Source organism: Buteo buteo, chromosome 16 (assembly GCF_964188355.1).
Source record: "Buteo buteo chromosome 16, bButBut1.hap1.1, whole genome shotgun sequence".
NCBI classification, from domain to species: Eukaryota; Metazoa; Chordata; class Aves; order Accipitriformes; family Accipitridae; genus Buteo; species Buteo buteo.
The window spans coordinates 25,655,721-25,673,259 of NC_134186.1; the positions used below are offsets into that span (position 1 = coordinate 25,655,721).

General features: G+C 40.8%; 1 protein-coding gene across 5 annotated transcripts in view; it reads right to left on the reverse strand.

The window, feature by feature from the left end:
- GAS2 (growth arrest specific 2) overlaps positions 1-15,088 on the reverse strand; it is a 167,558-nt gene extending 152,470 nt beyond the window's left edge. For 2 of the 5 annotated variants that reach the window (XM_075047114.1, XM_075047109.1), the window contains exons 1-2: positions 14,093-14,567; positions 4,820-4,981 (exon numbers count right to left, since the gene is read on the reverse strand). In XM_075047114.1, coding sequence (XP_074903215.1) covers positions 4,820-4,961 — 142 coding nt within the window. In that variant the 5' untranslated portion in view covers positions 4,962-4,981; positions 14,093-14,567. The other 3 variants (XM_075047110.1, XM_075047113.1, XM_075047112.1) reach the window with 3 other exon arrangements.
- Positions 15,089-17,539: the final 2,451 nt, after the last annotated feature.

Below are 17,539 nucleotides of genomic sequence, written 5' to 3' on the forward strand. Positions count from 1 at the left end.
AAATCTAGATGGTTCCTCTATTATTGCACTGAGTTCTTCCACACTTAGTTCAATAACTACAATGCAAGACACCGACTCCGGCCTCACAACTAGCTGATTGGCTATTTTAATTGTACGCTTCTGTGGTAACACAAAACTACTAGTTTACAAATAGAAACATTTCACTCGAGTGAATCTCCGAAACACGTCAGTAGGAGGATGGGCTTCTACAATACTGAGGCACCAGTGGAACAACTCCTCCTGACCCTCTCAAATTGTGTGACATTTAAACCCAAGATAACAAAATGCAATAAAAATAAAGAAAACTAAGGCCAACGATTTTTTGCACATGCAAATCCGGCTCTTTTCTGACAAAGCCACTCTGTTTCCAACAACAGCTAACAGCAAGAAAAATAGCTTTGATAGCATTGAGACATTATCACTTACTTGAAATGGGACCTATAGACAATCCCAAAGGCATGTTGATACTAAAGAAAATTCTAAAGCCACTCAACTAAGTAAGAAACTGCATCAGTGTCAGCAGAATCACTAGAAGTATAGGTATCATGAATGTCTTCATATTCAGGTATTTAAAACCTGCGTTTCCCACTGGCTTGAGCTGAACACACTGACGTTAAAAATAAAGGTACTGCTACAGAATCTTCTTAGACAGCAAGGTGAGACAGAACACTGAGCTGAAACAGGTTTTGCTTTAATTCAGAATCAAAGAAAGACCATTTTCTTGTAGAAGACTTCCTATCCTTCATCCCCCAAACTTTACACGTCCTTCAACACACCTTTAAATTCCAAGCCTGGTCTTCAACAAAATGCCTGTCCTAACATCCTCAACTCTCTGTTCCTTTTCTCCAAGCCTACTTCACTTTTGCACCGAAGCAACTTTTACATGCCCCATACAACATTCAACATTTACATGTCCAATTCCTCACCATCTTACCTTCTCCAGCTCCTTACCCATGAGCTTCTGAAGCCCAGAAAGCTCTGTTAGGAAGAGGCCTCAGCACTGAAACCTTGGAGCCCAGACACATGCCCAAGGCACATCTCACAGGTCTGTTCCGTGGTCCCATGTGCTAAATGAAGCTGGATGGAATAAGCAACAATATAACCCTTTGCAGCTGGTAAATGGAGTCTGGGAACGGGAAAAAAGGTCAGAGCTCTACACAATAGCCAAAGGGGAAACAGAGGAACCATCCCTCTGTACCTGCCCTAAACTACAGACTGGTGATGAGGCCCAGTCCTCCTGATGTCAGCCCTTTTGCTTCTGCCGCCGCACAAGAGAAAACCAGACAGCATTGGAGAGTACAGCAGACAAGCAAACCCTATTTGCTTTCAAGTTGCTATTTTGCCTCTGCTAGAAGATTACTGTGGCCCAACTGTTCCAATTCCCATGTGAAGCTTGCTTGAGGTGGAACAGAAGTTTTCAGTATCCACAAGAGCATTCCATTAAAGTCAGTATATACATAATCTACCAAATTTGGAGTGTGTCAGCAGTGAAAGCGTTGTTGAGTACTTCATTGGCTCTATACATAATAAAAACAAGGCTGAGAGATGATCATTATTTGCAAGACAGTTGGGTCAGCACATCTTCTTAACTTTGCTACTGCAAGGATCTCTGGACTGAGCCACCACAGCTCAGCAGAGGGAAGCGAGAGTAAGAGACACAACATCCATAGCTCCAATCTTCCTCTCCAGCATGCAAACACCAAGCCCCGCAATGCTGACATGTCCCACTTTGAGAATGCTATAATGTACAATATTGGATGAGGTAATCCCATCCGACACATCGATTTTATCTGCAATGTCCTTTTTCCAGCCCCCAGAATACAGGCAGCTAAAATCTATTCGGCAATGGAGCTGTAATGACAAACTGTCCTCTCAGAAGCTCTGAGTTTCTCTGACGTGGTTCCAAAAATAATTAGCAAAATGCGTACAAAAGTACTAGTGATTACTAAAAGAGCCCCCACAACAATGTCCATGCTAAATTGGAATAAAATGTCCAAAGTCTCAGGGTTAAAAATTCTTACAGCATTATTTTCCAGCTGCGCCACCTATGTCAGTCTTCCCATTTATCACTTGGGTAAGGTCAAATTCTAGCTATGCCTAATTTCCATCTAATATCAAACCCCTTCATTCATATTAAGTGCAATATCCTTCCAACATTTTCCAGTTTGTAATTTCAAACCCATACCAGGCTTTGCTGCTGCAAAACTGTCACCATTTTAACTTCCAGTAACACAAGTATGTAGGACATATTTGCCTCTCCACAAAAATTTCCAAAAACACCATCAGTTGATCAAATAGTTGATCAACCTATTCTTGCCTAAAATATTTTCTATTTTTTTTTAAATCTACATTTAGTTAAAAAGATTATGTGTCCTTGTTGAATCATAGTACAAATGAACAAAATATAGATAAAACAAAACATGAACCAACATGGCAAAAATCGAAATGCATATTAATTTTCTTTATAAATTCAGAAAGCCTATTACATTAAAACTGGCATAAAGACACTTACAATGAGGCCACACAAGTTAGAGCACAGAGCAAACTAGGGTGTGAATACACAGAGTATTATCTCTTCTGTGTTATCTGCACATCCATGCACTTGAAAATCTACTAACCATTAATGCAAAGTACATTATTTCTCCCATGAAGGGAAAAAAACCCACAACAAAACAAACAAAAGAGTCTTGCATATCCTTTTATCCTTTTGAATGCTGAAATGTGAGAGTACAAACAGGTTTTTACAAGGTAACAGCATGCTATAAATTCATACCTATTTTATCTTACAGTAACATGCTCATGTATCCTTCCTCTCATTAAATTTAACCTAAATTACACAGTAATTAAACCAAATATGAATTCTGAGTTAATATATTTATATGAATATTAATTACTTTAATTCAGTTACACTTAATTTATTTTGAATGCAAATTTTAACTTAATTGAATTATTAATTTGAATAACAATGTCTACACAGGAATTCAAAGCAGTTTAACAAGTCACTATAATTTCAGTTCTTGAGGACAAACTCTGAGAAAAGAAGAGGTTGGTGTGAGAAGGTGTGGGGGAACACATTAAGCAAGTGAACTGTGTATCCTGCTTAATTAAAAGAAGGTTGCGCCCATTCAGTTCCGCAGTGCAGAATTTGGTGTCCATATGAAAAATCAGATTTTTAATTATAGTTGGCATTTCAGAACCTCCTGCTGGTTGCTACTTTCTTGCTAAAAAACTGACCTCATTCCTAAACTTGTCACTGTGAGAACTCTGTTATGAACTGCAAACAAGCTTCTATTTGTTTTAGAGTGGCTCACTAAAACTTCATTGTTTAAAACATTTAAACAATATATTAAATCCTTAATGGAATGTGCTGCTTCTAATTCAAAAAACAGTCTTTTGGATTGCTATCTTGTGGTAATTGGAACGAGAAGTCAGGATTTCTGGATTTTGTTCTGGCATCGCCTAAACAATTTTATATTCAAAACTCATTAATTTAAATGGAAGTACCACACAAAGATGTAATTTAAAACAAGTGCCGCTTTTGCAGTTGTGGATTCACAACTATTCCAACTCTAAAATGGTTACTGCCTACCTGCAAAATACTGTGTTCTTGCATTCTACTGACATTGTACTTGTTGACTACACCTCTCATAACACAGTGATACTTCCCTTCGTCTTAAAAAACGAGGAAATACAGCAAGCTAGAATATGCAGATGAAAGGCACTAGCCATACTCTATTATTGTGTGATATCACTGAGTTGGTTCAGCTACAGCATTTGCCAAGATAAGACACTGCCTATGTCTCACCAGAACAGGCTTCCAGAAAAAAAGCCCCAAAACCACCCACACCAAATTTAAAAACGCTCATCCAAATTTTCCTGCAAAAAAACATCAACGAAGGTTTCAGGTAAACATCACCTCCTCTGAAATATTTTCTCCTTTTTGTTTAATGAGAGGAACGGCTGGCATGTTTCCCTTAGGATGAGGTACTGCGTAAGTCATGTACGTCTTCGATAGAATCCTTTGGACTTACAGAGATCACACAAAAGCCATTTTTCCCTGAACGTTCTCAACAAACAACATACTATTTCCTGGCTCATAGTTTCTAAATTCCACCTTCTTGAATGAGTCGTATATCCCAAAGAACTGTCTCTCTCCTTCCTGCCAGGGACGTACTCTCATTTGCTCCTCTTCACGTGTACCTGATTTTTCTCTTGGCTTTTGGTATGCATCCTCTTTCCTCAACAACATGTTTTGGCTTCACACACCGAGACGTACAGCTGCAACCCGTAAAGCCCCAGGTCCCAGCTGTAGCCACTAGCTCAGACCCCTCTATGCACAAGCTCCCACAACTCTTAGCATGCATTGCCTTGGGTGGCAGTTCTCAATCACTGGACTGCTTGGTCAGCAAAGAACTATTTAATGGCTCCTTCCATTCAAGGCAGTACACCCATACTCTTTTGGGGGCCTACCAATAAAAATGGAAAACATAGGCAATGGCAGTAATCAGCACCATTCAGCTTAATGGTATTAATACAGAAAACACAAGCAAAATAACATTTAAAAGAAAATGTGAGGAAAAATAAACATGAAATGAATAATAAAGTTCAATTACGCTACTCACAGAAACACTGTGGAGGCAAATTACTTATTAGCTTTTCTGACTTTGCTAACAGTTGCACTGTGTGTGGCGGTAGCTACCTAATCATAACCACCTTTATTTCTGAAACGCAAAGAAGCCTGAAGGACCGAATTCCCAGCTAACAGCATATAGAGTTCTTTTACTGCCCAGTATCTGCATTCCATCTTATTGTATCTTACCCAGTAGGTTTGTGAGCCACAGGGCCAAATCCTCTTTCATCGGCAACAAGTTGGCCTCATGTCTACTTGCAAGCCACTGACTGTATTGATGCATATCAGAGAGGCCAGGGCCACGTGCCTTCGGGCTCAGAGCAGTGCACATTGCTTATCCACTTGTTGTACCTGTTTTATTATATATATAAAAAAAAAAATACTTCATTATACCAAATCTAGTTTTACAGGTTCTCTTTTTAGACTTGTAGAAGATAGTAACTATGATTCTAAGAAATCAGATGTCAGACAAACAGATGTGGATCCAACACATGAATACAACATCAGTGACTGAAGGTTTGTTTTGTTAATGGATCACATTGCAAGTGATTAAATCATACAGATAAATGTCAACTTCATTTGTACTCACCAAGCTACACATGTTGCCAACACATAACCAAATATTCTGCAAGGAATGATTAAAATCAAATCAAAATAAACATTTTACACAAAGCTAACAACTCACTACAGCGCCTGATCCAATACCCATTCAAAATAAATGGAAAGTTTCAGAGATTTTTGGATCAGGCCCAAGAAAAGCACGGGAACAACTGAGTTACGCTACTACAGCAAACTTACTAACAATTAACAAATGCTGTTACCAAAAGGAATCAGTCTATTCTACAGCTTCAGAATAATTAAAGAAAAAACCCATACCAAATATATTTACTGAATAGTATTATTTCTTCAGAAAGCAGCACAACAGCTAGTGCTGGTCACCCACACTTCCCACTTCCACCTTTTCTACAATTACTCCTCTGCTTCAGTGACAACACACTGAAACTTTAGTTTCAGGTAAGACCATACGTCATGTGTTAAATATTAGTTAAGTGTTGTGAGTCTTGCAGCAGCCAGAGACGTTAGGCCCACCGGACCTATATCTCTGCTCCTGAAGGACTAATTCCCCCATCTGTGGTAGAAGCATGCTAAGGAAAGAAGGTTATTTTTCTCTCTGAAAAGAAACTCAGACCTGGACCCTAATGCTCGCAGCCAGGAGCTGAGTTACTTTCTTGCCTGGTAGGCTGCAGCCTGCTGAAAGCCCAGTCATACCAACTAGCAGTCACGGGGTCTTACATAGGCGGCACTAGACAGACGTTAACTGGAGGTGGGAGGTCCGTAAGGAATAGTTCTTTGCCTATTGTCAGCTGGGTGATCCACACCAACCGTGGTTACACGAGCCAACTGGCTTCAGCTTATGATACTCCGCAAACACTGCTCCTTTCTGTCCTTTGCATACCTTTCAAGTCAGGTAAGAGGTAGTTGTGGCTTTAAAAACAACAACACAAAAGAACAATTTGTTATACTATTCCACTGTGGCCTGGAATAACAAGAATACTGAAAACAATTCCTGTGCCAAAAAAAGGAAAATGTCTACTGAATGTAAAAAGCAATTGCCTTTCCATAAAATTGCGCTGTAACTGACATTTCCAAAGATATTAAATGCTATTTGGGATATTTTAATGCTTACATTAAAACAAGATCGCGTATTTTAACCATACCCTGAGTAACTGAACTCCTTGTTCGCAAAAACATCTGCTTAAGCTCTTGTTGAGAGTACCTCACCCCAAATCCTGAAGTCTGGTTTGCCCTTGAGATAGATACTGTAGCTTTCACTGCAAATATACTCCTTACTGAAATTAGACAATTTTTTCACTTGGGGAGGTGGGAAAATAAACATAAAAAAGACTTTATTCCCTAGTACATTTCTGAATTATAAGTAAATTTTACATTTTTCTAACAACAACAAAAAAATCCTTATGTATCAAAGTTCCTTTGAAAGCAGAGGAGTTTAAGGCAGACTGAAGTATGTAATTTAAGCACAGCTCTGTTCTGAAAACTGACTTTGTAAAAATGTCAGCTTGGATTTATGGTTTCCTGGTTGATTAAATCCAAATCATACCTGTTCATTTGGGGCGGGGTGCGAGGGAGTGGAGGGAGAAGAATTAGGCTGTTAACTGCAAAAATCAGTCTGGAATGTCACTCTCAAAATAGATTCCTTTGGACTAGATGATACTAACAGCTAAGGAATTACAATGACAGTATATTTTAAGTTGCTCTAAGTCACTCAGAACCATGCAATTTAGTTCTTCAAATCACCGCTTCATTTTGGATGGAAGCAGAGGCAAGATGGGTAATTGATACCCCCTTGTCTTCAAAGACTATATGGGAAAAGTCAAGTATAAATACCTTTGTCATATACTTTCTTTCCAGAAAAAAGCCTTTATATATATATATATATATAAAAAATATTTTTTTTACTGATTTCTGGAGTCTATAAACCCCATTGATATGGTGAGAACCAGAACTGAAACTAGTTTATCCTCCTGAACCACTTCTGAAATGATATCAGTAAAAAGTAATTAAAAAAAGTCTCATTCCTGAATGTTCACTTCATATACAATACACAAATAAAACAAAGTAAAAATACATCATTTTTTGGCATCAATTTTTCAGTTTATTAACACCTATATTTCTAAATGTTTAGGACACAAGATCCTGCAGTTTGCTTCTTTTGACATACAGATTGGAAAAATATACCTGAAAAAAGAAGCACAATTATACTATAGGAACCAGTTAGACACTGCACATCTTCACCGGAAATAATGTCACAGTTCATACATGCTTTAAGGACTGGGTTAGACTAGATGACCCCTGGAGGTCCCTTCCAACTTAAATTATTCTGTCATTTCATATATCAAGGATGCGCACAGCAATACTCATCATGGGACCCTAAGCAGGGTCTGCCCTGTTAGGAGTACAACTCATGGCACACACACTGAGCTGGGTTGCGTTAAGAGGAAAACTACAGAGACAACATCCTTCACCTCAGGAAGGGTCCACCTACCTTGTGACTTCCACGACCATGCTTATTAAGTGCCCTATGAAACCTGGAGCTAATTAATAATCAAGAGCATTATAATATGCCTGACAGCCAGCCAGATAGGATACAGGCTGCTGCCACTGGTGGGGCTGAAGTAATTCTAAGGTCTGAAAGTTGCATTTCTTTAAGACTAGACAAAAGAGAGGGAAGACTTCTGGAGCAGCTACATGGAGGCAGTTTGGGTTTCCCCCCATCAGTCTATGAAACAAGCACAGCAGTCTGTTTACGCTTCAGCCTGATCTCTGTGGAGACGCAGAGCAGAGAATTCAGGGATTTGAGATGTTACTTCAGTTTGTCTCTAAAATACAGGGCTGTCTTTAAATATACTTCATACTGACCTACCTCTTGTTTCACAAAACTCAGCAACCAGGCTGGGTAAAGGTCTCAGGGAACTTTTGAGACTCACTGAAGGAAGAAAAGTAGGAGAACAAAGAGCTCTGATTTTGGAGGATGCATGGGTGCTTCAGTTTCGTACTAACTGTGGTAGTAAGAAGAGAGAAGATCCAGAGACAAGAAGGGTATTCTGAGTTTAAGGTAGTTTAAACAGGACACAGGTTCTCAGAATGGGAAACTGGGAAAGATGAGGAAAGGCAGATAGACAGGTGCCAAAAAATCTCTAGAAGCTAAAAATGATTCAGGCATCTCTATACTGGGACTAGGTCTGCTTGAAATAGTAGTCCTGAATTAACAATAATTTATGGGTTAATTTGTGAAGCAGGCATGCAGAGTGAGGACTGTGGAATGAGAAAGTTAATACTGATGAAGAGTCTCCACTGAGAAGAACCCTGAAGAATCACATACAATCCAACCTTACCTTTGTGTAAGTTTTCTTTAATTTAGTTTCTGAAAGAAATTAATTTTCCTCTTCCCTGCTACTTCTCTGAAAACCTGCCCTACATTTCAGTAAAATACTTTGTCAGGCTCAAAGCAACAAAATTCCTACCTTGGATTTTTGAAATTTTAAAAAAATTTAAAAAATCAGTCCTCAAGAAGCAGAGCACAATTTGTTACCTGTACCTCCTGTCACAAATTCTGCAAGTGATATTGTGGGTCAGTTATCAAAATGCAAGCATCAGAAGCTATCAAAATCTTAATTATTCTTTATGCAAACACTGACTGCTGCTGAACTTCTAAGTTTAACTTAAGCCTCCACGATACTTCAGTGCTGAAGTACCTAAGCTTCATTAAAGTGTTCACCTACTTCATCAATTGTAATAGGCCATACATTAACTATTAAGACTTCAGCACATACTAGCTGGGATCTGTGAAGAAGCTGAACTGAGTTAGTTAGGTGAAGGTGACAGCAGCTAGGTCCTGAGCTCCTTCAAGACCCTTTTGAAGATTCTACCTGTAGTAAAGGCCAGGCTCTTGATTCTTCTCTCAGATACCATCAACTCACCTCCTTAAAGTGTCTTAACATATTTATTTTCTGGTGAGCTGGAGAAAAGTTTATTGACAATTTAGCAGCGAGGAATTTGGTCAAAGAAATGGACTAACTTGCCACAGAAGGAGCCAGCAGCGTTCAAGGATACTTCACCACAGCTCAGGCAAGCCTCTTTGGCTCCAACAACTATTTCATCCTTTCCTTTTGGCAGACATGAGGTATGAACAAAGTAGCCAAAAAAATATTGGTTTTCCTAATCTCACTACTTTCTAACAGCAACATCAAATCATCATATATACAGCTCTTTAAAACTAGCCAACATAAACACATCAAATATTTTGTAGAATGTTACGCTTCTCTATAAACTGTTGAGGCTGATGTGATATGCAGAAGCATTTTCAAAACTTACCTCTAAATGCTTTGTTCCTCAAAAAGCAACTTCTTCCCCCTACTCTTCTGAATGCAGACAAGGAAAGGTCTTTAACTACTTTTCATTCTGTTTTGTTACAGGTCATATTTATGCAGCACAGCCTTTTTTTCCACCTCTCTCAATAAGAGGACGACATCTCAAATTCTTAGACTTATTGTCTAGCTGAAGAATTCAGTGTGGGATAGTTTACAGTACACCCAGTGACATGTAACAGATTCAACACACTAAAAGGTTATATTTCTCTCTGCTTGCTTCTACCAAACAGTGAAGTTTTTATTTTGCATTACAGTAGTACATTTAGTTTTCTGCGTATTGTAGCTCACCCCTTGTATTTTGCCAGCAGGGTAACTTACGCTATCTGCTGATTGTTGTCAGTGATCATAAGGTGAAAGCAATGAGAATCAAACAAGTAATCTTCTGTAATTCCACTGGCTTTTGTTGGGGTTAACTGGTAGAACAAAAGGATTCAAGAATGATACACTCTGTACTCAAAACACACAGGAGGCAAAGACTGTTAATCCAGAAACTAAAACTGGCTGCACAGTTAGGCACTCACAGTGGCAGATGCCTAGATTTGATTCCATTTCCTATTCCAACCACTTTCCTTACCTGTAAAATTGCAATAATAGTATAATCTGGAGGAAAAAAAATATTCTATATAGTAAATATATATATATAAAAGCGTGCATGTATGCATAGATATGCATACACAGAAAATATACATGCTCTACCCTGTGAGCTAATCATACAAAACAGTAAATTCTTACTCCAGATCACCCATCCAGTTCCAGCATATACATATAATGGCTTATACTGAGTAGCTGCTGGCTACGCAGCGCTCTCTGTGCTACATGAGTTTCATTGTCGCTTCATCCTGGCTCCTAATTACATGTGCATTAGTTCTCAAACAAAAGGAGGCTTGAACCACTCTTTTTAACTTGTTCCTAGATACAATCCTTCCAGGTCAGGGATGAAGAAGTCTTACCGAGTCACTTGCTCTTTATGACTTGGTTTAAGACTTAGGATAGACATTAAGTATCCAGTGAAACAAGCATTCTTCTTTGTATTCAGTTAGAAAAGAATAAAAATATGTTAAAATTGTCTCTGGAGGGAAAAAAAATAAGTCATAAAGCAAATGCAGAACCCTATACAGAGATCAATCAAATCCTCTCTGATGCAAAGGTCCTACATGATGTCCCTTTGTGCCACACCAACTTGACCGTGACACCGTGCAACAGACATCTGTTTTGGCCCCCCCCAGGTACTATCGCCTAGCAGGCAAGTTAATTGACTGGCTCTGTTCAGTAGGCAGCCAAACCAGAATTATCCAGGACTGAAGATGTGCACGTATGCCAGTTCAGTGGCCTAGTTGTTCTACAAAGTTGGAACAACTGGAACAGAAGATGGCGTAACTCTGCCTTGGACGCTGGGTTCAAAGACTCTATTTCATAAAATCTTCACAGAATTAAAAAGCAGGCTTTATGCTTGTGAAATGAGGTGTCTTGTAATATGATTGAAGAAACACATTAGCTATCAGTTGTAGGAGAAACAAAACATCATGCGCGCAACTGTGCAATAGTTTTACTGTCAGTGGTAGAGAGAGCAGACAGCAACTTAGACAAGAGCAGCAACAGTTTTCTGTGAAGGAACTGGAACTTGAGCACTAGACTGCACATTGGCTTTGACAGAGGGGTATCGGCTATAACTGCAGACAATCTCCTGCTGTCTTAGAGAGAAGGTAATGCTATTGGAAAGCAGCCATCCTGGAAAGAGAGGAGACAGAGGATCAAAAGCCAGAACAGAGCTCATGAGTATCTGGCAAGGGTCTCTGCTGGATCTCCCTGCTAGTTCTAATCACCTCAAGCAGATGGAAAAGAACAGAACTTTTGAAACTTTACTGGAGTTGAAGTGGACAGTGTGAAGCATTCACTTGCTGTAACTGCAAGCTGGGTGCAAAAGGGGCTTAAATAAAAGATTCAATGCTCATAAACAGATTAAGTTGCAGCAACAAAATGCACATTTGCGCAAGCAGAAATGAGGCTTCCCACACTTTGGGACCCATACTTGCAATCACCGCTTTCACATACGCAATTTTACACACATAGCACATCCAAGCATAGATACATTCACATCTGAAAACTGATTTCAGTTTTCCTGTCTCAGTGTTGGCACATTTTTCAGATTTGGAGAGTATACCATTAGTCCACAGACTAAAGGCTGCTCTTGTTTTTCTACCCCCTCACCCATATACATACATATGTGTATACACACATATATATGCAGAAATGGGCGGGGGGGGGGGGAGATATATGAATGTCTTCCTTTGAGAGCCACAGAGGTAACTAACAATTTCTGTAACTGATATTTTTAATGTCAGGAAACTGTTCCCTATGGTGAGATCTGCTAGACAGTGGAATAATTTCCCCAAGTGAAACCGTGAAAGCTCCCCTACTTGAAATCCTTAAAATGGATTAAAAGAAGCAGTAGGAAAAACCACAGAGACCTGTCACTCACTGGCAGATGTTACTCAGTCAATCTTTACCACCTGCAATTTCCAGTTTACTACAGAACAGTAATCACTCTCATTTTGCCCTTTTATATATGTAAACCCAAACACTATCACTTTTAAAGTGATTCTGCTACTACATTGCATAGCTCCTCTTCAAGAGCTATTGCAGAGCTTTCCCTTCTGTAAGAAACAACAGGTCGTTCTTGTCTGCATCATCCTAAATACATATATCTGTAATCTTAGTTTTCTCACTACCATAAACAAGCAGATAAAACATAAGCTCACAAATGCAGCAAGCATATTTTTGTAAGGAAATTCAATTTTTCTAGTTATTTTATTATCCTTATAAACTATACCACAACCAATTTAGCCCAAGGTTTCTGGAGCTTTCCCAGATTAACTTGGAGCATACTGTACATGTTAGGAGCAGGGGGAGGGGCACTGGAGGGGAACCACCATCTGAAACTCATTAATCAATTAGAATTTTTAAGGGCTTACATCAAAATGTGATCTACACTGATAAAGTAAACTTTAATCACAAGAAGCCTTTGTCCTTTACGTTATGAATATGCATGTTACAAATGTGTGCAGTACTTCGAGCGGAGGATAGAGAACCTGGCACAACAGCTTACCGATACTTTAGACCTGCAAGGCCCTTGGTCTGAGGCCAGACCAAACCGAAGTTAACCGCACTTAAAAATCTGAGCTAATCATTGGAAGCCTAGACACTTTCGGGACTATGCCTAAGAGAAACAATTTTGTTGCCTTGATGATGTCTCTTCTACCAAAAGGAAAGCAAAAAGTCCTTCTCACATAGACCAAAACAAAACTTTAGGAATGTTCAATATCTAGTTGCTCATAAAATTATAACTTCTGGAAACTGAGCCCAATTCCTAACACAGCCCAAAAACTTTCAAGTTGACTTCTCTTTGCCTGGCTCTTACTGTATGTTTTTCTGCTTGTCTAAGCAAAAGAGCCATTAAAAATTAGTACAAAAAGAAGTTTCAACTGCCACCAACTAGAAAAGGAAATACATATTAAAACTGACCTATCGCATCTTACAAGGTGTATAAGCGTGTCTCTTGCTGCAAGGACACTATGCAGACAGTATTACAAGCTGACTCCCAATCATCAGCTTTGCTTTTAATTATGAAGTTCCATTTCTAAATCCTGTCCTGAAATTAGTGTGAAGCTTAACTTAGAGGTGTAAAGTGGAGTTGAAGAAGTACTTTGGATAGTAAGTGTGCCAATTTAAATAAGACTGTGGGTAAAATAAATAAAGCGACCAAATAAGTGAGTAGCCTGAAGTCAGTAAGAGCTAGGAACTTGAGGATAGTACCGACTCTTCCTCACCTCACCTCCTCCATCTAGATTTGGCTATGGTTCCAACTAGGGTACCACTGTATAATGCTGATCAGATGGCCTATGGTACCATATGATATGAATTTAGGGATGTCAGCTAATTTCCTATTAAATCACAATCCACATCACAAAACCATCATAAACCCATTACACTTGGCACAGCATCTACTCCACAGCGAAGAAACCATTCATAACTTAATGTACATGGAAACCAAAGAATACTTTTTTTGTGCCTTTTTCATTTCAACGTAATGTCAGAAGCGTGCTGGAACTGCACCGGGGAGCCTGCAACGCATCCTTTCTGGTGCCCCGAGAGCCCTTCTCCCCTGGGAGCACGCAAAGCCCGCACAGCCAGCGGGCTCAGCTGACACACACCACTGCAGCAGGATGCTGACAGCAATCCTACATAAGGAAGACGGCAACCTTCATTTCTTCCACGTAAAGCACTAGGGAAGAAACAGAGCCCTCTTCAAGTCAAACTCTGCCCTCCTCAGATTTAAATCTAGAGCCTGGAGCGGAAAGCAAGAACCTGGAAGGACGGGGGAGCGCACAGCGAGTAGGAACTACCCGAAAGACGGGCTGGAAAAGCGCACACCGCCTCGCAAGGGGAATTCCCCCCCCTCCGTGTTGTGCCCGCACCGCTCCCCGCACCCGGCAGCCGCCCCGCTCTCACCCACCGCGGAGCCCGGCTCTGCGCTGCCCCGCGATGCGTTCGTCCTCCTCGGGGCCCCTCCGCAGCAAGGCTGAGCTAATGGCTTTGCCATGAGCGCTGGAAGCACCGCTCCCAGGTCTGCCCCTCGGGGGGCAGGACCAAACAAACCCCGCCGCGGCCTCCGACCCGCCGCGGGATGCCCGGGGCCATCTCGCCAGCAAGCCCCGGGTTAAGCCGCGGCGAGCCCCGGCTGGAACCGCTCGTCCAGCTCCACCGCACACCCATGCACGTTCTCGTTCCGCCTCCGCGATGCTTTCAAACTGTGGAGAGCCAGAGCGCGGGAGAAAAGAGAAAAAGAAAAAAAAAAAAAACAAACAAAAAAGACCCAACAAAACCCAGCCCGCAGGCAGCCACCCCCGCCCCGCAGCCCGGTACCCACCACCGAGCCCTGCCGCTTCCCCCACGGCCACCCGGGGACGCGGAGGAGGGGGAGAAAGAAACAAAAGCACCTACTCCACCAGCGACGAACCACCGGGCAAAGCTCACCTTCCCGCTTCGCTCCCCGGCCCCCCTTTAAACTCGAAGGCAGCCGGCGAGCCACGCGAAAACGCCTTCAAATTTAAAGGAACCGGGGCTGCGGGCTCACGCCGTGGGGTCGGCAGGCAGGCAGGCAGGCAGGCAGGCAGGCAGGCAGGCAGGCAAAGCAGCGAGGCAGGGCTCGGCTCCCGGGGTCGCACTCACCGGCCGCCCGGCGCGCCGCTGAGCCCCCCGCCTCCGGCAGCCGCCGCCGTCCCCCCGCGCTGAGCTGAGCAGACCGGCAGCAGCCGCGCTGCCGCTCTTCATACTTCTGTCCGCTCCCCTCGGTGTTCTCTTTGGGAAACCCTTTTTTTTTTTTTTTTTTTTCCCCCCTCTCCCCCTCTCCGAAACCGATTTCCTATATTTCAGCAGTCCGCACAGGCTGAACGGAAGTTAAATACTTACTTTTTTTCAGAGGGACGGCAAAGGCAGTTCACACTGATTTACCCTTGAAATGCTGAGATATTGTATTACAGCCCTTGGCAGCAAGTTGGTGCTTGGGTCCATTTCACTTTTATTATTATTACTGCCTTTCCAAGCCTCTTGATTGTGGAAAAAGAAAGAAAAAAAAAAAGGGGAGAAGGGAAAATTTCACATCCAAGATAAAACTCTCTTTTTCTTTAATTTGACTAGTTGTCTCTGGAATATTTTAACACTTAACAGCACCTCTTTTAATTGCCACTTTCTTTTCTCTTGGCTAAAGGAAGATCTTGGGGAATTCTGCTTTATCGCATACTTCTCCAAAACATTTCATGCCACCTTGTAGTCTATTTTGAACAAAAAACGTATGCTGTTCATAGATTAATCATTCTATTACACTTTTAGAAGAGTGGTGGGTAGAGGTTTTCCTTGTTCTTGTATGTCTGTGCTTCGTTTGCCAAGCTAACTCTTAGCACACCTTTATTTCAGCCATTTCATTCTCACTTTATGTCATTCTCATGACATTTCAACATTTTGTTAAATGTCAGAGATAACCTTCTCCAACTCTTCTCCAACTGTTGCTTATTCACTTATTCCCTGCACAGAGAAACCCCTTTTGTGAATTCAATAGCGGGAAACAGATGTTCAGACTTCTGCTTCTCTTAATGCATGGATGTAGATTGTCTTGTTGAGTTTCCTAATGGTATCATGTTATCACTTCCCATAAGAGTGCTCCAGTCAAAGAGCACACTTGGTTTTTTTTCTTTCACAGTGTATATCTACTTAATTAAATTGTTCTAGCCAAAGCACGTTATGTACAATTATACTGAAATAATTGTTTAACCTGATTGCTGAAAAGCACATCAAGCTGACCCTTATTTTTTATTTACATTCATTTCTTTGTACTCTCATCTGCTGGGAAAACTTGATTTGCACAATTAATGCTGGGCTATTTCTCAATAATTGCACTGTAAGCAAATTCTTGTTCTCTGAGTAGCAGATGTTCATTTCTAGCCAATCAGAATACACACATCTTTCGTTATTTATTGTATTCCTATACTCATATTATGCTGTTCTGATGGACTATTAACTGCTGTGATGAGTGCTACTTAAATGAGAGCGTTTCATCAGCACGGTGATGTATTTAACTATGATGAGCTGGAGGCATGTTCTATGTGAGTAACAGTACAGAATTAAATCAACTCCTAGTTTTTTTCTGGTTAGCAAAATTTAGATGCCCCTGGGTATGATGGTTTCCTTTGGCTCATCTAATTTCTTGATCAGAAAAAAAAAAAAAAGGAAAAAAGGGAGAAAAAAGCCCTCAGACATCCTAAAAATGCACTGGGGTGGAATGGACGGTGAGCTGATGAGCAGATTCCTGTATGTACTTAATTATCTTACAGAGGTTTTATCTGACCTTCAGAAGGATTTTTTAAAAAAAGGTTTTTTAAACAATGAGCAGCAATTTAAATCCAATTTATGTGTCATCTTGAAATAGAAACCAGCTTGAGATGAGAAGGCCAATTCTGTTTAAGGTGTCCTCTATGCTTAGAAGTCCTGCCACTATATAGAGAAGTTGGGCAACATTCCCCTAAGCAGCAGTTATGTCTCCAGTAAAAGCTTTGCAAGGTTCACGTGTACTCTTGAAGTACAAGATTCCTACTAAGTTTGGGAGCAATTCTACACGGGCAGTTAAGCTGAGGCTTCTCCAGGCATCACACAATAAATCTTGTATGTGCATTTGCATATGTACCAGTGGGAAGGGCTGAAAAAGCAATTGTAAGATTTTGAAGCCAAACTTGGTTGTGCATTCCTTGATATGGTCAGTTTGTACCAAAGAATAATCTAAGATCAGGTGCTAGTAATATAGCATGCATTCATAGATACACTAGCTATGGATCTTTTTCTACCTTTTATTATTTCAGTCATTAGTTTCTTACCATCATGTAGGGGTCAGCGTTCGGAAGATCTCGCGTTGTCACGGAAAGTTAGAGGATTAGTCGCAGCCTTGTGATGTACCTGTAACCCCACCTCCCCTTGTTAGTATAAAAGGAATTAACTGCGCAATAAAAGCGGGAAGTTGGCGCTCACACTGTGTGTGTTATCTGTCTCTTTCCCTGGTCCGGGCCGACCAGTGATCTAAGCGTGGCACCTTGATATGTAGCGAATGCTACACCATCACTTCATAAAGAATTGATAGTAGACGAGCAATATGCAACACCCAGTACAATGGGTAAGAAAAACAAAGAAATGAAGGTTAGATCAAATCTTATACAAGCAAGACTGAGGGGAACACAGTGCTAAGTACGCATCTGAAATGTACATTATATAAATGCTATGGAAGTTTCAGCAGTGACACCACAGTTATGAATGCACTGAGATTCACACTTCAAGCAGGACTACAACTTTTCTGTTTCACACTTAAGCACTAGAACTCGGCTTTCAGATTTGACACAGTTACTTCGGAGCCACAGCA